This window comes from Phoca vitulina, unplaced genomic scaffold (assembly GCF_004348235.1).
Source record: "Phoca vitulina isolate PV1807 unplaced genomic scaffold, GSC_HSeal_1.0 scaffold79, whole genome shotgun sequence".
NCBI lineage: Eukaryota > Metazoa > Chordata > Mammalia > Carnivora > Phocidae > Phoca > Phoca vitulina.
Genome location: NW_022589782.1, coordinates 1,612,907 through 1,639,502, shown reverse-complemented (window position 1 = coordinate 1,639,502; position 26,596 = coordinate 1,612,907). Strand labels below are relative to the sequence as shown.

The 26,596-nt window shown below is 60.2% G+C and overlaps 1 protein-coding gene across 3 annotated transcripts in view; it reads left to right on the top strand.

The window, feature by feature from the left end:
- MAD1L1 (mitotic arrest deficient 1 like 1) overlaps positions 1-26,596 on the top strand; it is a 319,048-nt gene that overhangs the window by 399 nt on the left and 292,053 nt on the right. For all 3 annotated transcript variants that reach the window (XM_032394014.1, XM_032394012.1, XM_032394013.1), the window contains exons 2-9: positions 1,491-1,653; positions 4,371-4,511; positions 6,553-6,732; positions 9,134-9,258; positions 10,022-10,103; positions 10,989-11,119; positions 11,262-11,376; positions 13,268-13,329. In XM_032394014.1, the coding sequence (XP_032249905.1) occupies positions 1,504-1,653; positions 4,371-4,511; positions 6,553-6,732; positions 9,134-9,258; positions 10,022-10,103; positions 10,989-11,119; positions 11,262-11,376; positions 13,268-13,329 (986 nt within the window). In that variant the 5' untranslated portion in view covers positions 1,491-1,503. The remainder of the gene's footprint in view (positions 1-1,490; positions 1,654-4,370; positions 4,512-6,552; positions 6,733-9,133; positions 9,259-10,021; positions 10,104-10,988; positions 11,120-11,261; positions 11,377-13,267; positions 13,330-26,596) is intronic.

The following is a 26,596-nucleotide window of genomic DNA, read 5'->3' as shown; positions in this document are numbered from 1 at the left end:
GGGTCCGAGCCGGCTTCACTGGTGGCGGCGAGCGGTCGGGGGTCGGACCGGGGCCGACCCGCACCCAGCGCCTGGGGTCTGGCGGAGCCGCCCGTGTGCCCAGAGTTTGCAGAAGTGCCCGTGCGGTGCCTGGGCCGAGAAGGGCAGCTCCCAGGCAGCATGCTCTGCACACGCAGCCCAGGGGTTGTGATTTCCCGGGGTTTCGGTTTCCGTGGTTGGGTTGCTGAAGATCGGAGTCTGTTGGATAAAGAGGATGGAGTTTGAGCTGCTGCCTAATCGCGTGCCTGGTGCAGCGGCTTAGTTCCAGGCAGTTGAAAACGTGTGTGTGCTCTTCATTCCAGTGGATTACACACGTCGGTTCCTACAGGGGATGGCCTCTCCCGAACGGGACATAGTGGCTAAGTTTCCCATTAGGGGATGGAGAGTATGGCCCCGCTCTAATCTTGGCAGACGGAGGGGTTTGCCTTCTGGAGCCGACCTCTGCCGTCTCCTGCCGCTCGGGCCTGTATCTGCCAGGCTCTCAGCACTCGGTGCTGGTCCTGTTCTGTCTTGCGATCCGTTTTCCATCCACAGTGTGTTTGAGAGGAGGTGAGCATAGTCGCATTGTCCGGGGTGCTAATGTGGCCCACAGAGGAGAAGGGCTCTGTTCTCCTCCAACAGGGATTCCGAGTGAGAGTCCTCACTTTCTTCCCCTGGGGTGTTGGCAGGGAGGTGTTTCCAATCCAATACTTAGGGCCAGCCTTTTACCTATGCACCTGTGGGAATTCACTCCTTTGCTCATTAACTGTACCTGGGATGTTCCCCACTCACGGGCTGGCGGGCGGGCGTCAGGCCGCGGTCAGTACAGGTTTGGGGATGTGGGTTCTTTTTTTTTTTTTTTTTTTAATATTTTAATTTATTAGAGGGCAAGAGAGAGAGCACAAGGTGGGGCGGGACAAGCAGACTATCCCATGAGCAGGGAGCCTGATGTGGGTTCTGGGATCATGACCTGAGCCGAAGGCAGATGCTTAACCTACGCCCAGGGGGTCCCCCGGGGATGCCGGTTCTTTGCTGTTGCTTGTGCTCTGCCATGCACTGGCTTGTGGGGCACACTGGACTTTAGAGCCACACAGACCTGGGTTCCAGTCCGTTGTGTAACTTTCTGAAACCCCACTTTCGTGATGTGTGAAATATGTGCAGAAAGACCTAGTTGGCCCGCTGTGGGACCTGAGATGTCCTGTGTGAAGTTACAGGCAGTGACGAGCTGTGGTCCTGGCTGCACCCCTGCCATCTGGAAGCGTATTGCTGGACTCATCCTCACAGCACCCGTGCGCGGTGGCTCTCATGAGCCCCAGTTTACAGATGAGTTTGGGCTGCCAGCTCACTGCGAACTGTGGTTATGAACACTGGGGTATCGTGAGGACTCCGAGAGGCCCTGGGAGCGTGGGGCCGCTGGTAGAGCTGACGGGGCCTGTAGAGGCTCACAGTGACCCCTCCCTGTCTTCCTCCAGAAGCACAGTGGCCATGGACGACCTGGGGGAAAACACCACCGTGCTGTCCAGCCTGAGGTCTTTGAACAACTTCATCTCTCAGCGGGTGGAGGCAGGGTCTGGACTGGACGACCCCGCCTCTGCCCCAAGCTCCCTGCACGTGCAGTACCAGCAGAGCATGCAGGTGGGTGCCCTGGGCGCGAGGGGTCTCTGGGTAGAAGACACCTGCCCCTAGGGGGGGCCTGTTCAGGTGCCAGGAGGTCAGGTGAGTGCCTGTGTGTGGACGGGTAGAGAGAAAGTAGGGAGATTGAGCATGTCCTGGTCTCAGACTACGGGGGGCTGTTTGCGGATCTTGGCTTCAGTCTGCCACGATGTGGCTTCTGCAGTTTTGCTATAGGAATTCTTATTTCACTTTATTTCACGTTCTTAGCAACGCTTACTGTAGACCATGAAAGAGGGGTCAGGTCTCCTGGACGACTTGAGGTTCCACAAACTTGTGGGGTCAGTCTCCTGGGGGCAGGGGTCACTGGGGCCACATGAGGAGGGGGTGGTGTGTGCAGCCTGGCCCTGGCCCTGCCAGTCCGCACGGCTGCCGCGTCGGGCAGCTGCAGTCCCCCGCTCGTGCAGCTGGGGCCGGTCCTCGGTAACGGCCTGTGGCTCTGGGAGCCCTGAGGAGGCCCAGGCAACGCTGGTTAAACAAATGCTCCTGTGTTTGTATGCGTTCATTTGCTATTGAATAAATAATTGAACGATTTTTGTTTGTTTAGTGGACTGAGTTGCTCACTGCCATTTTTTGGCAAAGACTTTTTATTCCGAAATTGGATCTTTTGTGTTTGTTTTTGGTGTTAAAGCACTTTTTTGGGAAATAATGGTGGTAATTGTTTTTTTGTTTTGCTTTTGATTCTTGCTCACTGGCAAAATAAGAAGTTGGCAATTTGGTCTAAAAAAGTGTTGTAATCTTGTTGATGCAAATGTTTGGGAACTTTTGGCCAGTCTGTCAGAACTATAGAATCTAGAATTTCAGAGGCCCGGTTCTCACTAAGCTGGTGCTGTGGAGGGCCTCCTCCGTGTGGGGGATCCTGTAGGCAGAGTGAGCTGGTCAGAGTCTTGTAGCTGCAAGACCTGTCAGGGCCCTGACCGGGCCCTGTGCTGTCCCAGCACTTCCGGCAGTGGTTTGGTGCCCTGCCAAGCTGCCCCAAACGGCAGGTGGGGGAACTGGGATCCCACAGGTCTGGAGAGTCTGGCAGTCCCCGCCCCCTTGCCCTTTTTTTTAATGCTCGTGTTTCTGTGGGAAAGTGTTTACAGGGGCTCTGCTCCATGTCAGTGTTGGTTTAAATAGAAACATGTTTCAGTTACTTTCCCTCAAATGCAGTCTGTGGGCCAGGAAGATGTGGCCACGGACCGTCTCTCTGGGGCTCCTGGCCGCTGTGCAGTAGGGCCCACGGGAGCTGGGGGCCGTCCTTCAGAGCGGCTGGGCCCTCGCTGCCCGCCGAGACTGGGAAGGCCAGTGAGTTTGATGGAGGGCGGACTTCGGAACCCCCCCACTTCAGCTGGTGCGAACTGAAATGAGAGAAAATGCCAGAGGATAAAGAAAGTGTGGACTCGGGCCCTCAAAGAGTGTGTGAGGGGGTGGGTAGAGAAGATGCCTTTCCTCTGGCCTGGGATTTCTCAGCCTTGGTACTGCTGACATTTGGGGCTGGAGAATTCTTTGTTTTGCAGGACTTGCTTCTGCCTTATGGGATGTTAAGGGACATCCCTGGCCTCTGCCCACTGGATGCTGGTAGCAAACACATGCTCCCACCCCCTCTTTTGACAGTCAGCAGTGTTTCCAGATGTTGCCAGGTGTCCCTGGTGGAACTGAGAACCCGTCGCTCTGGCCCGTGCTTCTCAAACTTCGGTGTGCGTATGAATCCCTGAGGCTATGTGTAAAGGAAGTTTCTGATGTGGCATCTCTGGGGTGCAGCCTGAGGTTCTGCATTTCTTTTTACTGCCCGGGAGCTGCTGTGTTAGCAGCCATTCCTAGAACGCTCAGGCTCTAGTCCACGCGAGGACGATGCCCTAACACAGTCAGTGGTTCTGCGGAACTGTTTGGTGTGTCTTCTGAGGCCCTTCAAGGCTAGACCTCACCTTTATGTACCTACCCTCTGTGGTAGGCTGACTTCTCAGATGGCTCTTAAGTCCCTGGCTCCTGGTGGACCACACTTTCTCCCACTTAAACACTAATGTGGTTTTGTGGCAGCAGGATTTTGCCAACATAATTAAGAAATCAGTCGACCTGAAGATGGTGGGCCTGACTTACTCAGAGTGGGAGAGGGATTCTGCATATGGAGGCTTCTCTCTTGCTGGTTTTGGAGGTGGAGAGGGCCACATGGCAAGGGATGTGGGTGGCTTCTAGGAGCTGACAGCAGCCTGGGGCTGACAGCAAGGAAGCGGGACCTTAGTCCTCCAGCCGTGTGAGTGTGAAAGAGGATCCCGAGGTCCGGATGAGTTTAGAACCTGGTCACCAGTGTTGATTTTAGCCTGTGAGACCCTGATCAGACAACCTGGCCATGTGTGCCCGGCCTTCTGTGCATAGAACCTGACTGATAACATGGGGTTTTAGCTGCTGAGTTTGTGGTAATTTTCTACACGGCAATAGGAAACCAACATGCCCTCTTTTCTAGAACAAGCCTACACATTGTCAGCTTAAAGTATACCTTTCTCTTCCTGTTATTATTTCCTCTTTGTTTACTGCCTCTCCCCACCCATTTTCCAACGAAGGGCCCAGCATCCATCCTTCTTCCCCAGGGCTGAGTATGGGCCTTGTTGGAGGCAGGTGCTTGGTGTGAGTGTCGGACAAGCCGCTCACCTATTTGGTACAGCTGCTGAGGCTTCTCTTCCCCTTGGGTGTGACCTGGTCAGCTGGAGGAACGAGCGGAGCGGATCCGTTCCAAGTCCCAGGTCATCCAGGTGGAGCGGGAGAAGATACAGATGGAGCTGAGCCACAAGAGAGCTCGAGTGGAGCTGGAGCGGGCGGCCAGCACCAGTGCCAGGCGCTATGAGGTGGGTGCGAGCAGGAGCACGGTGCCCGCCAGGCCCTGAGGCAGGCAAGCCTCCGGCAGGGAGCCTGGGGGCTCTGCCTCTGGGTTGCCGGGGATGGCCTGGTTTGGCCATAGCCAGCAGCTATGCTTGATGTCCTCGAGGGGGGCAGTGCCCGGGGGACGGCTGTCTGCGCGCATGCTTCTCTGCTGGGCTCCCTGCCACCCCCACCCCAGCCCCCACTCCCCCCTGCCCCGAAGACTTGGGGTGTAAATCCAGCAGAAATACGAGGTACCACAGGATGACAGGCTTAGAAAGTCACCGGGTTGTGTAAAGGTCTCAGGCCCAGGCCGGACCAATTTTGCTCACGTGGTTATAGGGCCTCAGAGCAAGGATCTCCAGTCTTGGGGGTACTTCCTGTTGTCCCTGGCTTACTCAGGGCAGACTGGGCAAATGCAACCCCCCATTACCTAGGGAAGGTACTAGGCTTTTACTGAGGGCATAGATCCCTTTTTTTGCTTCGATCAACAGCACTTTGCCAGAGGTTTTCAATGAGTGCTCATGATTTGTGGAAATGCTGCCAAGACTTAGGCAAAGCATTGGACCGGCATGCCTCTGACCTGCCTGCGCTTTCCCCAAGGGGGGATGTCTGGCCCCATTCTTGCCTTATGTGGCATATTTGCACGTTTTCCTAGTCCTGTAAAATAGCGGCTGTCTTCCAGCGTGTGATGCTGGTGGATGTCTTCGACCCTGGTGTGCTGTGCCGCGTGGGCCTAGTAGCCCAGGAACATGGCCTACGCGTGGGTCCCACGGCCTTGCCATTGCTCTGGTGTTGCTCCCAGGGCTTCCTCCTAAGGTGGGGCTTTAGCTGGTGTTCTGGGTCATCCTAGGAGGGACAGTCCTGGAGGAACTAGTGGGAAGGGACAGGGAGAGGCCGTGGGAATCTTGCTGCTCTTAAAAGTGCATTATTAGGGCCGAAGGTGGCACCAGGGGCCATCAGGTAGTAGGAACTGGGGTGTTGGTGCTACTACCCTGACTCTCGGGCAGATGGCAGGGGGTATGGAGCCATTGGAATTTTCCTGAGCCATTGGTCCATCAAGGGCAAGACCTGTCCTGGCTGCCTTGGGTCTCCAGGGTGTAGTGCAGACCGCGGCACCTTAAAGGTGCTTAGAATGCGTTGGAACGAGTTGGGATTGTCTCACGGTTGGTGGAAGTCTTTTCTTGGGGAAATCGAAGCGTGCAGGGCTGAGCTAATCCCAGGTCCTCGCTGGGCTTGGCCTCCCTCTGAGAGGCCTTTCCCTTCCCACCCACAGACATAGTTGAATGTGAGCTGGAACCATCTGAGCTGGTGGCTTTCAAATTGTCCCTTTGCGTCTTGGACATCTGTCGTGGTTTTTCAGGGACTTCCAGTTTGGCCACGGGTGGGGATCTCAGAACCTCTCAGATGGTGAAACTGGTTGGTGTCTGAGGTCTGGGGACCTTCAGGGACTGCCTGTGTGAACTTGGGATGGGCAGCCTGAGTAGAGATGCTATGTCCCGCTCTGGGGTGGGGCTGCCCGGGGCCCTGCATTGTGGAAGGGTCCCCCGACTCTTTGAGGCCAGACTTGGCAGCCCCCTCGCGCGGGCCGTGTCCCTCTGTGTTCATCAGGTCCTCCGTGGTGCTGGGCTGGAGACGCCTGGCCTGAGCACTTGCCTCGGGTGCGCTGCTGGGCCTTCTGCAGCGCTGCCTCCCAGGGAGAGGCCAGAGGGCAGCAGCATCAGGTGCCCGCTTGGTGGTCCCTTTGCTTTTGGGGCTGAGGGTGAGCTCCTAAGTGGCTGACTGCCGTCTCCCGAGACCACCCGGGTCCATCAGAGTGAGGAGTCTCAGTCCTGGGGCTGCCTTCCCAGCATAAGACGCACGGTGGTTCTGCAGGTCTGTGGGAGAGGACGTGCCTGGAGGGGCCTGGCCTCTGCTGGTGTGAGCGGGGCCTGCTGCGTGGCTGGTACTGGTGTAGGAGGGGTCCCCGTCCTGAGGGAGGGGTGGGGTGGGCCTCCCGGCTCCCACTTACTCTCCCCACTCTGGCAGCGCGAGGTGGATCGCAACCAGGAGCTCCTGACGCGCATTCGGCAGCTGCAGGAGCGGGAGGCCGAGGCGGAGGAGAAGATGAAGGAGCAGCTGGAGCGCCATAGGCTGTGTAAGCAGAGCCTGGACGCCGCCGGCCAGAAGCTGCGGGAGAAGGAGGACGGCCTGGCCGCGGCCGGCGAGGTGAGGGCTGTCCCAGGGGTGTCGTTTCTCGGGGGAGAGGCGTGGGTGCCCTAGGGTGCTCCTACCACGGCGCTGGGCGGTTTCCTCCGCCTCCTTGCCGTGTGCGTGCAGTGTTTGCATTGTCGTAATCCTAGTAAAAATACTCCTTTTCCACTCTGCGGCCTTCAGGTCATAAATCAAACACTTAGTTTTTGTAATTGTGACTTTTAGTGGTTGAGTAGTGTGCATTTCGTCGTATAAAAACTTTGCTTACGTGCACGCATCCTGGTAGACATATGTACACGCACACCCATGCGGCAGGTCGCACGTGGCTGTTGACTTCTGTTACTGATGTTGACGTACTCCTGGGAACGGGGTTTCAGGTCTCTGGGGACAGCGTCTGGCTTTTGCTACCAGTGCTGTGTTGTCCTGGCGCCGTTGTTGAGGGCTCTGGGTTCCCTGTGGCCTTACCTGTCACGGATGGTGGTATCTTCTGGAAGGACTTGTGGGTTTTTTTTCCCCCTTCCCAAAGGTGTAGTGTTGCCCCTGGATTTGCATTTCTTTGGTTATTAGCAGGTCTGTTAGTATTTGAGAATGTCTTTGAAGGCAGCGCATACGTGACCTGTAGTTCTTACTGTCTCTACGAGTTGAAAGTTGTATAAATCTTAGAAACAGAGCCCAGACATTGATGCTGGTGGAAACTGGACTCTCCTGACCTTCCCCGTCCCTTTGCTGCGGTGCTGCGGATCACAGGTGCAGTGAGGAAGAGGATGAAGCACTGCCCGGGGAGGGAGCAGGGCACGAGATCATTGGTATTCTGTCTCTGCGTGCTTTTCTCGACCTGATAGATCTCGGGAAGCAGGCTGCAGGTTATTTTTGCCGTGGCAACGCTGGAGAGCATGTTAAGGTTGTTCCTACATCTGTCTTCTGATGTGGATGTTGGCAGGAGAGGAGCTGTGATCGGCCTCAAGACAAGTCCCCTTGCTGCCCTTGGCTTGCCTAGGCTGCGTTCTGGAGGCTGGTGTGGGGCCCGTGGGGGAGGGCGGGGCCTGCGCTCTGTTCAGTGAAGAGCGAGGTAGGGGGAGACCCTTGCCACACAGGTTGCAAAGAGGATGAGAGAGGGGCCAGGGCGGGAAGGTGGCGGCCAGTCAGGATGGAGGACCCTGAATTTTGTTTCTGTTATTTGTACCTCCTTGGAGAAGCCTTCCCTGGTGACTCCATCATCACTGCCCCTGCATGCGCTCTCCCCACCGTGCCTGGGTCGTATGCTCGTCCCCGGGAAGTCCTCCTGCTGGCCGCCGGGCTTCCCCGCAGCCGGGTCCTGTGTGCGTTAATTGGATTCAGGAAGACTTCTCAAAGGTTGTTTTCCTAGTTAAATGTATTTTAGGCTCCATTCTTCTGTGATGCGTGGGTTGATAGGCACCCTTGTAACAGAGCAGATGGATGGAGTAAGGGATGTGGACGGCCTGTGTCAGCCTCCCCTGGGGAACGTGGGTCCTGGGTTGGTGTGGGCCCCCGGGCCATGTGAGAGCGTGTCAGCCTCCTTGTTGGCAGGGGTTGCCCTGGGACTGCTGGTGTCCCTCACTGCGGGGCGTTTGCTGGACTGGGTCCCTGTCCTCTGGTCCAGGAGGTTAATTTACAGGGATGCTTCTGAGTGGGCTTCCCTGGTGGCCTGATTGGTGAGCTGGCTTCTCCTGGGAAAGCCATAGAGGGAGAGCGGTCACCAGATGGTCACTGAGAGGTCACCTGGTGAGGGTGCAGTCTGATGGAAGGGCAGTAGGTCTGCCCCTGAAAGTCCAGAGGCTTGGCCCTGGGCCAGCCTCCCCAGCCCCGGCTTTCTGGCTGAGGGCATGCCTGCGCTTTCCCCAGGGGTGGATGTTTGGCCCCATTCTTGCCTTCTGGCTGAGGCATTCCCGTGGCTCCTCCATCCTGGGGGGCTCCCGTAGCATCGTTCTGAAGACGGCCTCAGTCCCCCATTTCTGACTTCTTGGCAGGACGTGGCTGTGGTTCCCAGGGAGTGTTTAGCTGGGATGGGGGCATGGTGGGGGTTCATTCGGGGCAGGTGCGGTGCGGGGAGCCGCACAAGCACACTGGGCACAAGCGAGGGTCCCAAGTGACAGATATCATGGGGCACGGGCCTCTCGGCAGGCAGCCCATCCCCATGACCCAGTCTTTTCCCATTTGCTTGAGGGAAGTGCGAGGCCGGCCGCAGGCCAGGATACTCTGGCGTTGGGTTGAGGTGTGGCGTCCCCGCCCAGGTCGTGGGTCGGAAAGGAGAAGAGGGCTCGGTCCCTGCCCACAGGAGGGGGGTGGCAGGTGCAGGCTCTTTTGGGGCCATTTGTCCCGTGGGCTTGTGGGTCAGGAGCTCACCTCTGTGTGTGCGTCACAGCCCGTAAGCAGCAGCCGTGTCCCCCCCCTTCAGACCATCAGCGCGCTGAAGGCGAGGGTCTCCGAGTTGCAGTGGAGCGTGATGAACCAGGAGATGCAGGTGAAGAGCCTGGAGTCTGAGAGGCAGGAGCTCAAGGAGCAGCTGGCCTTGCAGCACAAGTGAGTGGCTGCGCTGGGGTGGGGCCCTGCCCCTTTGCCGGGTGAGCCTGCCCGCGGGTCGCCCTGGGTCCGGTCAGGCTGAAGCCTGCTGGGGCCTGTGCCGGGCTGCGCATCCGGTGGTTACTGGTGTGGGAGACCGTGAACAGGAAGGCCTTGGCTCGTCATCCTGTGCCCTCCGTGGTCTGTGCACCCAGTGTTCACGCGTGCCGTCTGTGCCGAGCCCCGAGGACCTACAGGTGCCCTTCGGGTCTGTCCTCCCCGTCCATAGGCTGTTGGCGGCAGACACAGGGACCGCTGAAGTGAGGATGATGAGTGTTTTAAATGTTCTGAGAACAACAGCAGGGAGCAGTCATTTCTTCCCTCGCCGGGGGCTGGGCGCCCCTGGGGCGGGTGGGGTGTGGGCCGGAGGGGCCGTACAGGCAGAGGCCGCCTTCCGAGCAGGCGTGGACATCTGAAAGGTCAGAGGGCGGAATTCTGTCCCTGGGATCTCGGCCTTTACCTTCGCAGGTGTTGTCCTAGGAGAGCTCTGGACGCTCCTGGGTAGGGTTGGGGGCGTGGGGGGGTCACGGGAGGGGCCTCGGCTGCGGCCGTACCAGGGGCGCGCAGCGGAGGCAAGGGAAGAGAGCCGGGGGTGTGACCCGAGGAGACCGAGGCCCCAGTGCCCTGGGGTTTGGGGGGTGCACACTGGAGAGCCTGTAGGTGAGGGTAACTGCTGGCTTTACTACCCGCCTCTGTCTGCACGCGCTGTGCTTTTCTCTCGTAGGAAATGTCAGGAGGCGAATCAGAAGGTTCAGGGGCTCCAGGCCAGCCAGGAGGCGAGGGCCGACCAGGAGCAGCGGATCAGGGTGCGTTACTCCGTCTCAGGCGCAGGCTGGGCCTGGTGGATGTCCTGGTGGTGGTCTCAGCCATCCAGCCGCTTTAGCCGGGGCACGCTTCGGGTGTCCGGGGACCGTGAGCTGCCCGTGCCCACGTACTGTGGACACTGTCGCTTGTCTCTGTGTGTGCCGTGCTCGGGGCTGGGGCTGCTGCCCCCCACCTCCCCCCAGCGTTGCTTCCCTGTCAGGCCTCGGCCTCCTGGCCCCCCCGCCTCTGCTCTCCCACATGCCGTTCTCTGGCCGTGGTGCCCGCCCGGCTCTGGCCCCTCCCCGCTGCACACCCGCTGGCCCGCCTCCCGCAGCGGGCTCGCCTGCATGGCGCAGTGTCTGCCCTTCTCCCAGACTTACCTGTGTCCTGTGTTGCCCTGGCCCCGCTGCTGGGCCTGCACGGGCCGCAGAGCTGCGCCTTTTAATGTCTGTGGACTCACTGACTTGGTCCTGGTCTCATGCACTGAGCTTGTTCCTTGACTTGTCGCTGACGGATGCCAGCTGTCCCCGGTGTGTCTCGAGGGGACTGCAGGTCGTGAAGGAAAGGCTTTTGTCTGCAACGTGCAGAAGACTCACTTGTTACGCGGGCTCTAGTGTGGCTGGAGCAGGTCTGGCAGGGGAGGAGTGCTGTGTTGGACCGACGTGCTTATTCGGGGAGCCTTGGCTGCCTGTCCTTGGGCAGGTGTGCGCCGGGGCCCCGTGCCCGAGGGCGGTGCAGCACCGAGGTGTGACCCCAGCCTGTAGCGCCACGTCGGGGTGCCCCTGGAAGGGAACGCGGAGGACTCCGCACAGAGGCACCCTGGTGTTTTGGAGCGGGGCCGGGCCATGGTGGTCGACTTTGTCCTCTCTGTCCCTGGCCTCCCTCAGGATCTGGAGCAGAAGCTGTCCCTGCAGGAACAGGATGCTGCGGTCGTGAAGAATATGAAGTCTGAGCTGGTGCGGCTGCCCAAGATGGAGAGGGAGCTGAAGCAGCTGCGGGAGGAGAGCGCCTACCTGCGGTGAGGCGGGCGGGGTGTGGGGCGGGGCGGGGGCGGGGCGGGGCGTGGGGCGGGGCCGGCCGCGCCAGGCTGCCCTCCCCCTCCTCCCTCCCCCGTCCCCAGGTGCCCGGTGTGTTGACGGACATGTTTCCGGCCTTGCCAGGGAGATGCGAGAGACCAATGGGCTGCTCAGGGAGGAGCTGGAGGGGCTGCGGCGGCGGCTGGGACGGCAGGAGAAGATGCAGGAGAGTCTGGTCGTCCTGGAGCTGGAGAAGGAGGTGGGGCCCCGGGGACAGTGGGCTGTTCCCTGTGGGTGTCCTCTGTCTGTCCGGGGGCCACTGGGTGTTTCAGTCCAGTGTTCCAGTTCCCCTCCTGAAACGTGGAAGTGCTGGGCTGCTGGTGGCCTGAACAGTGGCCCCAGAACTGTGCCCGGCCTCCTGCGCAGGCCCTCGTGAGCCAGCCCGTGGCGGGGAGGCTCGGCTGGGGAGCGCAGTGGCCCGGTGGTCAGGCATCCTCGCATGGGAGGGGACGCGTGGGGGAGTCAGAGAGGTGTCATGTGGGGAGGACCCAACCCCCGCGCTGCTCTGGTGTGGGAGACGGAGGAGGGCCTCTAGAAGCTGGAGAGGGCTGGAAATGGGTTCTTCCCAAGAGCCTCCAGAAGGAGCTGTAAGAGCGTGCGTTGTGTTCTCAGCCGCCCGGCGGAAATGGGAGAGCTGATACAGGTAGTGAGTCAGAGAGAGGAGGCGGTGTGGGAAGCCCGACACCAACCTCGTTCCCACCCGCAGATGTGAGCAGGTGCCCGGGCTCCATTTCTTCTGCTCTTGGACTCCCAGTGGCGTTTTGTGGGGCGATGTGGCAGAGCTGGCCGCAGGACTTGGTGCTGCAAGCATCCCGCTTCTCGCTCGTGCGCGTGCGGGGGCGCAGAAGCTGTCTCCCCCAGGGCACCCAAGTGACACCAGCACGTGGCCTTGCTCTCCTCCTCCAAGCCACGGGGCCCTCTTTGTTGCCTGGGTCATGGGCTGTGCTGGCAGCTGCCTGCACTTGGCCAGACGGGCCGGCTCTGGCCTCGCAGGGTGGGAACCGAGCTCCTCTAGGACGCTGGCTTCCGTATGGACTTAGCCTGAAGACGCAGCTCCAGACAGAGCCGTGTTTCCTCTCAGCAATTCTGAAATTGGTTAAGATTCTGTCTCCAGAGTCACACTGCCTTGCGTGAAATCCCGCCATGGATGCTTGGTGGCTGTGTGACCCTGGGCAAGTGACTCACCCTCTCTGTCTGCCTGTATAATGAGGAGGAACAGTGTCTGCCTTGCAGGGTCAGGAGGGCTCGATGAATTCACGTCCCGTGCTTAAACAGTGCCTGGCCTTTGGGGGATGGTCACTGAGCATCGGCTCCAGCGACAGAGTCGTTAACCAGCCGTGCCCCGCATGTGATAGGGCCGTCCGGTGACGGACTGAATGCAGTGATGCGAGCAGGGCGCTTGGCCCGGGCAGGGGGTGGGGGGAGGCCAGACAGAGGCACATGGTCCTTGCCCTCACATTGCTTACATTCTGGAAGAGGTGGGGGAAACTCTAACGTGGGATGTGGGTCAGAGTGTGGCCGGGCAGGCGATGTCCCCACCTCCTGTTCTCCCTGTGGGGCCCTGGGCCCAAGTCGGCCATGTCAGCTGGGGGTAGTTTGGCTCTAAGGCCAAATGTGTCTGCCCTGGGGCCCGGCGTCCTGAGGAGCCCCTGGAACGTGGGAGAGGCAGTGGGTTCTTGTGGTTTCAGCGCCCAGGTCTGCCCTGGGGCACGGGCTGTTTTTATGGGACCACGCATGCGGCTATTTACCACCCTTGTCCCTACTCCCCGGTGCTTTCCCTGCTGAGACTCTTACCTGACTCGGTGGGACCGCGAACAAATGAGGCCGAGCGTGCTCATGGTGGGCGTAAGCTGTCTGCTCTGGGGCGGACTCGGAGTGCTTCGGCCTTTAGCTCAGAGATAAGAGCAGGTTGTTCTGAGGGACCAGGGAGACTTAACATCCTCCTCATCGCTGTTGCCTTTGCGTGAGGCTCTTTGGTCTGGGGCCTGAGGTGGGGTTGCATGAGGAAGGGCAGCAGGCGGCCGCGGAGGCCTCGGAAGGGAGATGCTGGGGTCGCGGTGCTCTTAGTGTTCACCTCCTTGTCTTTCCAGAGGCTGCTGGCAAAGCTGCAGAGCTGGGAGCGGCTGGAGCAGACCACGGGCTTGAGCATCAGGTAGGCGGAGGGCGCCACTGACCGCACGGCCCTCCCTCCCCGGCGTCGCCCCCAGCCACCCTGCTCGAGGCTGCCGGGGCGGCTCCTGCTGGGGCCGCTCACGTCGGGTGAGGTACTTTCGCCGTTGGGGGGACGGGCCCGAAGTGACTCTCCTGCCGAAGTCTGAGCAACTTCCTCACGTAAGGTTGGTGGCCGAGTGCTGGCAGGGATCTGATTGCCCTGCGCCGTCGGGCTTTGCGAAGGGACTCCGTGTATGCTCAGGGAGCAGTTGCGTTTGGGGCAGGCCATTCCTTTTAGGCAAACACAAACGAGATGAACTGAGTTTTGGGGGGAAAAGGGGAAATGCCATCGTGGAGGATTGTTGTGCCCGTCAGGCCCCCGCAGCAGCCTGGGCCCCTCTGTGTCGAGCTGTTGCCAGCAGGGGAGCGGCCGGATGCAGGGGGGCTGTGGTGGGGGCTGCCAGGCAGGGAGCTGGCCTGTTGTTGTCTGCTGGGGAGGATGGCCGGGGCAGGCATCTTTCCGCCGCTCCCTGCCCCCAGTCCCACACGTTCTGCCGCCCATCCTTCTGGGGGCCCCTTTCCCTCTTTCTCCAGCGTTGCTGCCTGTCCCTCGGTCCCCAGGACTCTGGGCTCCACTGCGGACTCCCCCTTCCCCGCAGCTTTGTCAGTGTCTGGTGGGTCCAGCCTGGGGGAGGGGTGGCGGAAGATCGATCGTTCGGGCTGAGTCCTTGGAGCTTTGGTGTTTCAAGAGCCTTTTGTCTTGTCTGCTTGTGTGACTTTAAGACTGTAGCTTCTCAGTTGTGTTTCGTGCTGCTCCTGGAAACTGGGCCAAGATTGAGAACCTTCTTTAGAGAGGTGTCCTGCGATGACACTGTCCTGCTGCTGGTTCTGGGACCTGCGGTGGTTCCGATCAGCATTATTCGCGCGTGAACCGCACCCGCAGGACCCAGGCTCGTGTTGGGCCGGCCCAGCGGGGCCTGAGTGTTCTGTGCTTCCTCCTGCTCTCTGCGCTTATTAACTCACCGGAAGGCTTCCCTCCTGCTCCCAGGGAGGCTGGTCAGAAGAGAAACCTCCGTGACTTCTCTCTTTGCGGGAGACCAGAGGCCCACACGTGCCCGATCAGCCCAGCCGCCGGCATGTCTGAACGCCCAGCATGTGCCACACAGCTCTCAGCGTCGGTCAGGCCCGGGGCTGGGGCACGGCTGGCCGCCGTCTCTGGCCCGGATGGAAATGAGCTACTCCTCCAGCCCTTCGGTCTCACTTCCAACTAGAGGCCTTCTCTGAGTGTGGCTGGCGTGCAGGGAGCTGACCGCCTGGTCACCTGCTTGTGCGTCTGTGTGTCGTGTGTTCAACGGGTGGCCGGGCCCGGGAGAGGGAGAGGAAGGGGGTGGTTGAGGGCTGTCAGACGTGAGGGGTTGGGGTCGGGGGTAGGAGAGGGGACTGTGTAGAGCAGAGCTGGTGTCCCTGCCGGCCCCTGGTGAGTGTGTCCCCTTCAGGTCTGTGCAGGGAACGCAGTGCGGGCTTCGCCGTGTGTGTGAAGATGAGCACACTCACGCGCTGCGGAGCGGGGCCCGTGTCCCTTCTGAGCAGCCGGAGGCTTCTCGAGAAGCCGGTGGAGCACCCTTGTGGTCCTGGTCTCCTGGCACCCTGTGGTGAGGGGCTCCTGTAGGGGGGGCAGGTTTTCTTTCACGTGCTTTGTCAGCCTGTCTGCGGTCCCTCCCGGGGGCACTTTGGAAACCCCAGCTCCTCTACCCCTCCTGTCCCTGGTAGGGTGCTTGGCAGGCTTCGCCTCCGGCCACTCCGCCCCCTGAAGTGAGTACGTGTGTCGTGTGACATGGGTGTGTGGCCTGTTGCCAGAGCCCTGTGGAGAGTTGGGTACGAATGCAGACTCCCCAGGCCCGGTGGGTCAGCCTGCCGGGCCCCGGACTGGAGTCTTGCACGACCTTGAGTGCTGTGAGGAGGAGTTTGGCTCTCCTTTTTTTGCTAGGTTTTGGGCAGTTAGAGATTTCTGAGCAGGGAGGGTGACTTGTAGGAGCCCACATCTGGTGAAATTGAATATGGGGTGGGTAACGTGCAGAGGGAAACAGGGCACAGGGAAAAGCTGGGGTCCCTGCAGGAGGGGCACGGGAGGGAAGGGTGAGCACTGGTCACGAGCTCTGAGACTGCTGTCTGGGTGGCTGGGTCTGCCTGCAGTGGTCCAGGATGGATGCCCTCCGTCAGCCTGGCCATGTTCAGTGTGGCAGGGGACAAGAGGCCTGGCTCAGACCCTGCTCACCAAGGGCTAGATGTGTGTCTGGCCCCAGCTTGGCCCTCATGTGTTGGGCGGGTGGCTTGTGCCTCATCTTCCACATCTGTTCATGGAAGGACTTTCTAGAACATTGCTTTCTCCCCGTGGAAACATGTTCGTGTGTGGGTGTGTCCTAGTTCAGGGGCCCGCCCCCCCAAAGCGTTACCAGCCAGCTCTGGGAGATGGCCGTGGGTTGGAGTCCAGCAGATGCCCTCCAAGTAGGAGCTGGAGGGGCAGGGAGGGCCTTTTGACCCGGCGGGCTCGAGTCTCTTGGCCTTGAGGCCAAAGCGTTGCTGTCACTTTGGGACTGAAGGCATGTCACTTGACGTGTGTCCTGACTGCCGGCCCTGGCCCGCGTCACATGTCTCCTGGGCTTTGAGGGCTGCCGCCACTAGGTGGCACCCCCTCCCCCGTGATCCTGATCCCTGCACCTCTAGAGCAGTGGGGTCCCGTGAGTTTCGGGCCCCACACCTGCAGCCTGCGGCTCTTCCTGGTCCTCTGCCGCTCTGTGTGGGACTCGTGTGCTATGGCCGCGGCCCAGAGGAGCAGGGCTGTGGGGTCTGTGGCCTTACAGTCCTGTGCACCTGGGTGCGGCTGGCTGGCCCCCGTTGGCTGTCCCACACCTATTCTGTTCTTGACCAGCCTCTTTATGATCCTTAAATACCTGCAGTCTCTGAGTTTCTGGTGTTTCAGACCAGATATTCTCTGCACGGGCTGTCCTCCGTGCGCAGGGCTGTGGCTTTCCGCAGATTCTCGGAGGGCCCTGTGGCCTTGCAGAGGTTGGGAACAGAGAGCAGGTCTGACACATGGAGAGACCAGAACTCCTTGAAGTTCACACGGCATGACTCTTGTCACCCTTCTCTCAGTTTGGGATTTCTCAGGCCCCGAGGAGCCCAGAGGTGTCAGGAGAGTTGGGTGGAGTTGGCCGGGGCAGTCAGGCAGTGTAAACTAGTAGGGAAGGCCCTTGGCTGTTTCCTCCCCTGCCAGGCAGGCCTGTCTACCCGGACGTTGCTGGACACCTGTCTCCAGCATGCAGGTCATCTGGTTGGAGGCAGTTGGGCTTTGGGACTTGGAGAGTCCTGGGTGGGAGGGATGCTGCACTAGGCTGGGCGGGGTGCCCTGCACCCGGGGGAGGCTGCAGTGTGGAGGAGGGTGCATGGGTGTGGTTCTTGGATGTCCTCATCCCAGGGCTTTGAAAGCTGAGTGAGGAATTCAGCAGCAGCACACAGAGAGTGCCCGGGTACGGACAGCTTTGCCCTGGGAGCGCGGCCTGGCGGGGAAGGATTTGAAGGTGCTGACTCTCTGCGTCAGTGTCAGCCTGGATGTGACTGTCTGGGGCACCGGAGAAGGACTAACAGGGGCGGGGGGGCAGACGGAGCAGAGGGAGCACCTGCAGCAACATAGGGTGCCTCCCCTCAGAGCACGGGCTCGTGTGACTGCTTTAATAGAGGGAAACACACGTGACCATCTCCGTAGACGCAGAAGCATGAGTGAGAGCTCAACACCCTTGCGCGATGCAGACCTCCGAGCAAAGCCGGAGTCGAAGGGGCCCCTCAGGCATGGCGCCTGCCGGCCCTGCAGCTTGCAAGCCCTCTCCCCAGTCCTCGTCGGTGGCGGTGGTGGTGCGGGCCAGGGCAGAGGTGGGAGAGAGGAAGAAAGGCGTGCAGCTGGAAGGAAGAAAAGCTGCCTCTGGTTCGAGACAAGACGATCATCCGCATAGGAAATCCCAAGGACTCTGTAAAGAGCCACTTGGAATCGGTAAGTCTGACAGGCTCCCGGTTACAAAGACAACACGCAAAGGCGGACTGAATTTCTGCGTACTGGCAGCCAGCAATTGGAAGTACACGCCCCTGACTGTAGCCTCAGAATCGTGAAATACTTGGGGATAAATTCGACGAAAATCTGTATGTTGTCAAGTGTAAGTTCTTCCTGAGAGATACCGTGCTTGCGGATTGGAGGAGTTCATGTTGTTGAGATGCCAGTTTGCTAAAATTGGTCCATACATCCAGTGCAATCCCAGCCAAAGTCCCAGCAGGCTTTTTTGGTAGAAACCAACAGACTGATCCTGAAATTTTGTAGACTTGTTTTTGAAAAAAAACCAAGGGCTTACAGAGGTTGATTTCAAGACACGCTATAAACCGTATCAGTCAAGGCTGTGTGGTAATGGCGTAAGGATAGACGTATGTGTCAATGGAAAAGACTAGGAAGTTCAGGAATAATTCAAGAACATAGAGTCTGTTGGTTTCTGTGGAGATGAGATAATTCAGCCGGAGAGTCAGTCTTGCACAAACAGTGCTGATGCGGTGGGACGTCTGTATGGTCAGGTGTGGGTTCTCATGTCTTACCGTTCCAGCATTGAACCAGTGGGCGGGCACCTACCTGGGGTGAAAACCGAGACTTCTGGAAGGTTAGGACACAAAAGCATGAACCAAAAATGCAGAAAATTGGTAACTTAGAGTTCCCCAAAATGAAAAAATACCTTTGCTCTTGGAAAGAACAGTTAAGACAAAGAAGAGGCAGACCCTCTTCTAGGAGGGAGAAAGTATTTGCAGTGTACATAGGCCTGACGGAAGATTCCTATCCAGGATTTGTGAAGAATTCTTCCAAGTGAAGAAGACAATGGCCAGTTTTTAAAAGCTGGGCAGAAGACATCGAACAGAAAACTTTACAGAAGAGGGTCCGCGGACGGGAATAAGAACGTGACGCACGTTCCGCATCATTGTCGTTCCGGGGTGTAGGTGAAGGTGCCATGAGATGCCCCGGCCATGTGAGCAGCGACGGCGTGCGTTCGCTGCAGGGGCGAGGGGAGGGCAGCTCGGCACTTGGGAGACCGTTTGGCAGCTTCCTGCATGTTTACGACAGGACCCGGCAGTTGCATCCTGGGTTCTTAGCCAAGAGAAATGGAAATGTAACCTCACAAAGACCTGTCCCTAAATGTTCCCAGTGGCCTGATTCCTAACAACCGAAGCGTGGAGACAGCGGGCGTGTCTGTCAGCGGGGGCGCGGGTTCACGGAGCATGGCGTGTCTGCGGGGTCGCCGGGCTGCTGTGCGCACGCGGAGTCCTGCTGACGCCGGATGCTTGGAGGCCATGCCGTGCGATGCCCTTTATTTGGAGTTTTAACAAAGGAAAACTGACTGTAGCGGCCTGCAGGTGAGTGGCTCCTCACGTCTCGGGTTGGAACATGATTGGAGCGAGAGGGGTCATGACGGTGTGCCAGAGGCCATGTGCCTTTGGCCGTCACGGCAGCTGCTTGGGTGTGCACACGGCCAGTCGTGCACCCCTCCTCCGTGAAGCCGGCCCGTGGGCGGTGGCAGGCTGCGGAGGGGTGCTGAGACGTGCTTTATAAAGCCTTCGGTTTGGGTGGGGCCCATCCCCTAGGCTCCTCAGGCCCCCATCGCCCTCGCCCAGTGTCACCACTGCCCGGTCCCCGGCACGTGGCTCTCGTGCCCAGGGGGCAGTTGTCGGAGAAGGGGGCTCAGGGCTGCCGCAGAGGGGGGCAGCTGATCCCCCCAGTTTGGGCACCACCTGGTACATTCTCACGTGGCAAGCTCTGTATTCGCCTCCTGTGACTCGGGGCTGCGTCCGCATTCTGCACGTCTTGTCACTCGATTTCTACCGGTCCTTCTGCGCCAGCACCGAGCTCTCTACTGAACGGAAGGGCTGCACAGTGTTGTGAGGAGTGCACGAGCTCTGAGTGACCTCGCGCCCCTGGTGATGGACACTTTGGTTGCTTCCAGTGGAAGCAGCGCCTTATTGGTTGGACAGATTCTTAGAAGTAGGTTTTTTTTTTTAAGCTCAAAAGAGCTCCGTGTCTGAAATGGACAGATGGTGCTCAGTTGCCCTCCAGAAACATTCTGTATGTTTCCATCCTGGCACACCGGCGGCATCACTTAGTGTGGGCAGTATGCTTTCAGAGGTCTCGGCAGAGACTCACCGTGCAGCCCCGGCGCAGCGAGGAGGGCGGGGACCGCCCGTGGGGTGGCTTTTAACCAGCGTGTGGAGCAGCTCCCACCGGGGAGCCTTCTTTAATGGGCATGGAATGCATGTTGAGGCCCTCTGGGCTCAAGCCCCTCATTTTATGGAGGAAATAGCTTGCTGGTGGCGGGTGCACCTCTGTGATTTGGCTCCTTCCCCTGTCCGTTTGTGCCCGAATCTGGCCCGGTTTCAGTCTGGCTGGGAGGGCGTAATGCCCGTCAGGAAGCATGCACGTTTGACGGGATTGATAGCGCCAGGGAGGCCGCCGCGCCCCTGAAACTGCTGACCTGTCACCTGCAGCGAGCATGGGAACCAGGTGCTGGTGGGACGCTTCCCAGCAGCACTTGTCAGCTGGCCAGGTGACCGGTCTTAGGGGCAGTCTCCCCTGGCCGGTGAGGCCAAACACGTGATTCCTTCTTCTTCTTTTTTTTTTTTTAAAGATTTTATTTATTTGACAGAGAGACACAACTAGAGAGGGAACACAAGCAGGGGGAGTGGGAGAGGGAGAAGCAGGCGTCCCGCCGAGCAGGGAGCCCGATGCGGGGCTCGATCCCAGGACCCTGGGATCCTGACCTGAGCTGAAGGCTGACGCTTAACGACTGAGCCACCCAGGCACCCCGCGTGATTCCTTCTAGGAGAGCATCTCATCGACCGACCCAGACCCTTTAATGGCCATACTTCCCGTGGTTGCCACCTCCGATCACCTGGGTATTGGGTCCGTCGGTACACGAGGCGATGCTGGTGCTCGGGAGGGTGGCTGGGCTGTCAGGCATCTCGGTCTTGGTTTGATTTCCTCTGCGGTTCTGGAGGAGGAGGAGGGAGGGCAAGGCTTCACCTTCTGGCCTCCCATGCTAGTGCCTCTGTGGCCTCAGCCTGGAACCTTTCTGTTGTTCCTGCACTCACTCATTTGTCTGCCGAGAGCTGTTGTCTTGGAGCCTCGGCCCCGGAGAGGCACCTTCACCCACCCTCGGCACTCCGTCAGGCCTGTGCCCCCGGTGCTGTGCTGGGTTCCAGCCCTGGTGGCCCCCAGAGGTGTGCGGACGGGGGCCAGAGACTTCGGAGCCCATCACAGCCCTGGGCCTCCCTGTGGGGGCCAATAGTGGGAGCGGGCGCTCCCGTGATTACTCTTGGCCTCAAGTAGCAGCTCGTTCTCCTGGTGCCTGAGCCCCCAGCTTCTTTCTGCCTCGACGTGTTTGATTTCTTTACTGGCTGTCTGCCGTTTTCAGTCTCGTGAAGTAAGAGCAGGGGCTTGTCTTCAGAGGCGCTGGGGGCTTGGAGGGTGGCCAGCCTTTGTAAGCACTGAGTGACGGCAGCCAGTGCTGTTTAATAAACGGCGAGGGAGGCGTGAGGGTGTTAGAACCGCTTTGTTTCTGTGCATTTGTGTCTGGGGTTGTGACTTAGGACGGGGCCTCTTCTGGCCTGCTTGGCTGTGGTGACAGGACGCCTCGTGTTACTCAGGCTGTTGTGTTCCAGGGGGAATTCGAAGACAAGCGTAGCGGAGAGCTTCCTGACAACCGCTGTCCTTCAGCTACAGCCCTGTCCTGGGCCCTGGGGAGCAGCCCCCGGCCGTCCCCGGCTCCCCAGTGAGCTTTAGACTGGCCTGTGCCTGCTGTTGGGAGTGGGTGTGTGCAGCGAGGTGCGGAGGGAGCAGCATCCCCGACAGGCCGGCTCCCCCGCGGGCCCAGCTGCGGCACTTCCAGATGCATGACAGTGGGCCGGCCCCGGTCCAGGCATAGTCCTGGCCCCTCTGTCTCTGCGTGCCTTCTCCTGTGGGGAATGGAAACAGGGAAGCGCTCTCCCAGAGGAGCTCTGCCCAACTCCTCAGGGGCTGTCCCCTGCATGTGTTCGCCCCGGGCCCTGCAGATGGCGAGGCTGGTCCCAGATGGAAGCGCGTCTGTGGTTCTGCACTTCTTGCTCGGTGCTCGAAGCGCGTTGGAGGGCTTTTCTCCGGCTCTGTAGATACGGCTCTTCTCCTTCTGTATCTCCTTTTAAATTGGTTTTAAAAAGTCTAAAGCCAGATAGCAGAAGGATTTAGAGAAATTAGGCTCTGCTGGGTTCTCAGGGGATTATGTTGGAGAGAGAGGAGCATCTCCGTGTCCAGTTGGTGCAGACTTGGAGAGGCTTTACTGAATTCCTTCTGGGGCTGCGGGAGGACCCGGCCTTCCCTCATCCGTGCCCAGACCCCCCATCCCCAGGCAGGGGGAAGGCGCTGGGGGCTGCACTGCAGGGGTTGTGGGGGGGGAGGACGTGGGGAGGGGCTGCAGTGTGAGCAGCAGAGCTGGAGGCCTCCTCTGGGGTAGCCTTGCCTGTTTTCCCAGCAACCCCCTGGCCTCCGGATGCCCAGTGTGTTGTGCAGGCTGCAGGAGCGGGCGTGGGGTGGGGGAGTAGGGGGTGCCCGGGCAGCATTAGCTCTGGGCTTCCTCAGCCGACAGCCTCGGATGTCAGCTTTGGGGCTGTGAGGAGTGATCACGCCTGGTTAAGTGCATGCGGCCTTGAGTGCTGATGTCCTTCCTCGCGGTCAGTGTCCTTCGTGTCTGAAGCTGGAGGGCTCCTGTCCGCTCGAGGGCAGAGCAGGTGGCTCTCAGTGTTGAATTGCCAGAGTCCAGGGCAGGCGGTGGCCACACCCCGGTGCTCAGGCGTGGGTGGCTGCCCGGGAACACGGGCTCTGATTTTGCCAACACGAGCGGGGGGCCGAGGCTTGGAGGGTGGCCGGCTGGGTGAGCGCTGAGTGGGAGCCCACGTGTCCGTGAAGCAGAGCCCCGGCAAGAGGACGGGTCTGTGTTCTTAGAGGCAAGTGGAAGTATCCTTTAAAGGACGGATGCCGCTCAGCACGGGGCCAGGTGATGGTGCTTTGCTGCGGTGTTTCTTCAGCGGGGCTCACACTGTTACCCGTGTAAAGCCCGGACCCCCCTTGTCCTCAGCTGTGTCGTTTGCCTTTGGGCATCTCAGGGACAGCGAACGTGCCGAGGCGTACCTCCGCACCTCACACGCTGCGTCTCTGGCGCCGCTTGGGCTTCAGGCCCCGGGGGTCATGGGGACCCAGCAACAGAACCTGTGCGCTCCCGGGTGGGAGTCCTGAGGATGGGGAGGAAGCCGGGGAAGGAGGAGAGTGGCGTCCCAGCTGCAGGGAGAGGCGAGCACCAGCGTGGGGAGGTGCTGGGGTACCCACTGGGGTGGAGGTGGGCGTCGGTGGCCACCCCCTAGGATTCGGTGCTGCTGGATCAGAGCCTGCACAGGGCGGAGGTGCGACCTGGAGGCGTTGTTCCAGATCCCTTGCTCTTCCTCGCTTGACCTGCCTTGGGTCCACCCGGGCTGGTGGGTGGTGGAGGGCAGAGGTGGAGACCCTTGGGCAGGAGTGGGGCCCTAGTCAGTGGTTCTTCCTGCCCCCACCCCCGCACAGCTTGGGGGACCGTGAGGGGGACGGTTGCCTTTCCTCGGTTGGTCGTGGCAGCGAGGGCTGTCTGTCTGCAGACTGGGCATGGCATCCTCCATGTGGCTGGCACCTTGGAACACCTGTTCTGGGGCTTGGAATTAGTGGCCCTTCCAGGCAGGAGCCTGGTTTTCTTGCCCCACCAGGTGGTCCATGCTCGTGGACTGTGTGCAGGCTCGTGCTCGAGGGCGCGGCGGGCAGGTGGCTGCTGAAAGCAAGTGTCTCTGCACTTCCCAGTGAGTCACACGATGGCAGGAGGAGGAGCCTCTGTGGCAGAGGGGTGGGAGACGTGCCCGCACTTTGTGTCTAGCATTCCGGACCCTGTGTTGAAGACCGGCGTGCTCCAGACCGCGGCTGTTCTGCCGGCCCAGGAGGAAGCCTTCACATGTGCTCTCAAGCCATCTGGCGTGTCTGGCTTCGGAATGGCCGGCTCTTGCTAGTCTGGGCCTCGGGGCTTGCGAGCAGGCCAGCTGCTCAGGCAGCGATTTGGCTTGGGGCTGTCGTGGCCCTTACCTGCAGAGAGCCAGGCTGGCTGGCAGAAGCCAGGGAGGGCGGAGTAGGAGACGGCACGGTGCCTTCTGACCCGGCGCACGGGGCCCATGGGGGCACGCGTGCAGACGATCCTTGCAGACTTCCCGCTCTCCTTCCACCCGGCTCATAGAGTAGGATGTGGGGGAGGTGCCGGGAGAGCTACCCGCTCGCTCTCCTATGTGGGGAAACTGCTTGGAGAGATCTCATTCCTCTGTCGTTTTTACTCTCTCACTTGAAAGCAAATTCGGGTCAGTCTAATGGAGTGCAGAGGTGTCCCTGTGTGCGCACGCATCCAGGCGTGTGGAGGGAGCGAGTGCAGAGGGCAGAGAGAGGAAGCCGAGGGTAAGAGGTGCACCGAAAAGCCGCCCTAGGCCCCGCTGCCTCCCTTGCTCCGCTACCTGGAGGTGCCCAGAAGTCCACGGAAAGGGGGCATCCTGTGTCTGTGGGATAAGAACCACCCAGTGGCTGAGGGCTGTTAGCGCTCCTTTCTCCTCCGAGTGTGGGGACTCCTGGGCCGGTGACCGCAGTGACATGCGGCCTGTACGGGGCTGGGGATCCAGATGGTGGTCTGACTTACGTAAATGGCGAGGTTGGCTGTCACACGGCCTTCTGTGAATAGCATTTCGTTGGAGACCTCCGCAAATCAAGGAGGAATGGAAGAGAAAGCGATGGAAATTTTAAAAAATTGTTTTAGAACAGGCAAAACTCTGTCCCCAGACCTGCAGCACGGTGGTTGCCTGAAGTTGTTGAGGGCTTGGCTGGGGAGGGACCGGCCAGAGCCCTCCAGGGAGTGGGGGGGTGCCGTCTCGATAGGGATGTGGTCACGGACCCATGCGCACCTCAGTGTGCTGTGACCCAGGTCTTAGGTACAGTTGTTTTGAGGAATAATTTATGGTATAAAATAGGTGTAAAACCAATTGAGTTGGGGGTGGACGGCGGGTGGCAGATGAGAGAAACGGGTGGCTGGTAGCGGTTACTCTGCACACGTTCGCGGTGTCCTCTAAAGAAGGTTTTAAGAAGTTGCTGCCGCTTCTTCACCACCGTTTCTTCACTGGGTCCTCCTGCTGCTTCCCGGCCTCCTCTGGGTGCCAGGGGTCCAGGCTCCAGGTCTGCAGCCACCTGGAGAGGGCCTGGCGCGTGGCGTGTGCAGGGGCCCGCCTCCGTTCTGGAAGCGGCCGGCTGCCCTCGAGGAGGTGGGCGCACAAAAGGACGCTGTGCTCGTGTCGGGAGCTGGAGCCGAGCGCCGTGTGGGAGGCGGGGGGGGGCTGCTGGCTTGGCCCCAGGGGCGCGTTCAGGCCGAGCCGGCGGAGAGCCCGTGCGGCCTCGGGGCAGGAGAGCTGGCCATGTCCGCCCGCGCTCCCCAGTCTGCCTCGTGTGGCAGGCGTCGTACTCGGCGGGGAGGACGCACCAGGTCGGTGCCCCTTGAGACTGGCTGGTTTTTCACCCGTGTCTGTGTCCTGCTCTTCCGTTTGTTGGGAGGTTGTTGGCTTGAGCTTCCTCTGCTGCCATGAGCGGGGTCCTTGAGGGCACATGTGTCCGTGGTGGTGGGCAGGAACGTGGCGGGGATGCCAGGCAGCTCTGGGCCCAGATGCTGATGCCTCAGGGCAGGGGAAGTGGGGTCGGTGTTTTCTGTGGCCTTTGGGAAACCGCTGTGGGGCAGCTGGTGTGATTTCAGATCCTAAGGGACTGGAGACCCCGTGTGAGCAAGCGGTGTGCTCACGTGGCTCAGCGTTCAGAGGACGTGAGGGGTGGACGGGGCGGGATCTCCTTCCGCGCCGCCCGCTGGTGGTCCCCTCCCCGGAGGCTGCTGGCGCCGCAGGCTCTGGGGGCCTCATGGCATGAGCGCTGGATGCCGTATCGGACGCCCTGGTGCGCAGCTCGCCGAGAGCCCGGTTTCTCAAAGGCACCTGATGCTTCCTCGTGCAGAGGTCGTGCGTCAAGGGACGGGCGGGAGGCTGTCCTCTCAGCAGAGCTTGGGGGTCCCCGAGGCCGCCCTCAGGTTCCGTGATGGCTGGGAGGGCTGCGGGCAGCTGTGACTCACTGGTGGGTCATTACAGGAGCGCAGGACTCTGGGGGGCTGGGGACAGCGTGCACGGGGGTCACTGGACCAGGTGCCTTTCCTCCACCCTTAATCTTTTGAGTCCCTCCACCGCAGAGGAGATGAGCCTGTTCCGGACGCTTGCTTTAGATTTTCATTAACTCCACATAACGAGGCCTGTACTCAGGGAGTCTGTTTTTACTGTCCAGTGGTTCCAAGTGCTTTATCGATCTCTTGCCTGGGGAAGGGCCACTGAAGCTCTTGTTGGAAGCTGTCCTCCTGGACCGTGTCAGTCTGTGTTAATTGATGATGGGGCTCTGAGGCTGCAGGTTGTCCTTGCCGAGGATCCCCAGTGTTCCTCCTGTCACGCTGGTCTTGGGGAGCCCGTGGGCAGAGTGCGTGGTGGCTTGTTTGTGCGCTGGGTGTAGCCTCCCTCGCACACGCTCCTCGCCTCCCAGGACAGCACAGACAGCACGAAGGGGCAGCCGGCCCTAGGACAGTGGTTCCTGCACTCGGGGAGCCTTGGGGGGGGGCTGGCCCAGGGGAGGAGTGCTGTGGGAGGCGGCAAGGCAGGCTTGGGGTGACTGCTGAAGGTGAGGGTGAGTGTGCAGCACAGGACAGAGGCCACGGGCCGCTGAGCAGGCCAAGGGCTGGGAAGGACCGCCGGCCACGACAGGTCTGCTTTGTACACTGAGCCGCTCCCTGGCTCCGGTGTGGAGCAGGAGTGCCACAGGGACAGAGACTGGGAGACGTGCTCGGCCCACAAGACAGGAGGTTACCGCCCTGGATGGGGGGCTGGGAGGGAGGGTGCAGGCAGATGGGGCAGAGGCGGGCATGGGGTTTGGCTCTTAGGAAGGGAGAGCTGTGGACTCTGTTGAGGGCGTGTGCTTTTGAAGCGCCACAGAAATAGCCACGGGGAAGCTCCCCGGAGATAGCCAGGGGGAAGCTCCCTGGAGATAGCCAGGGGGAAGCGCCACGGAGATAGCCAGGGCGAAGCGCCACGGA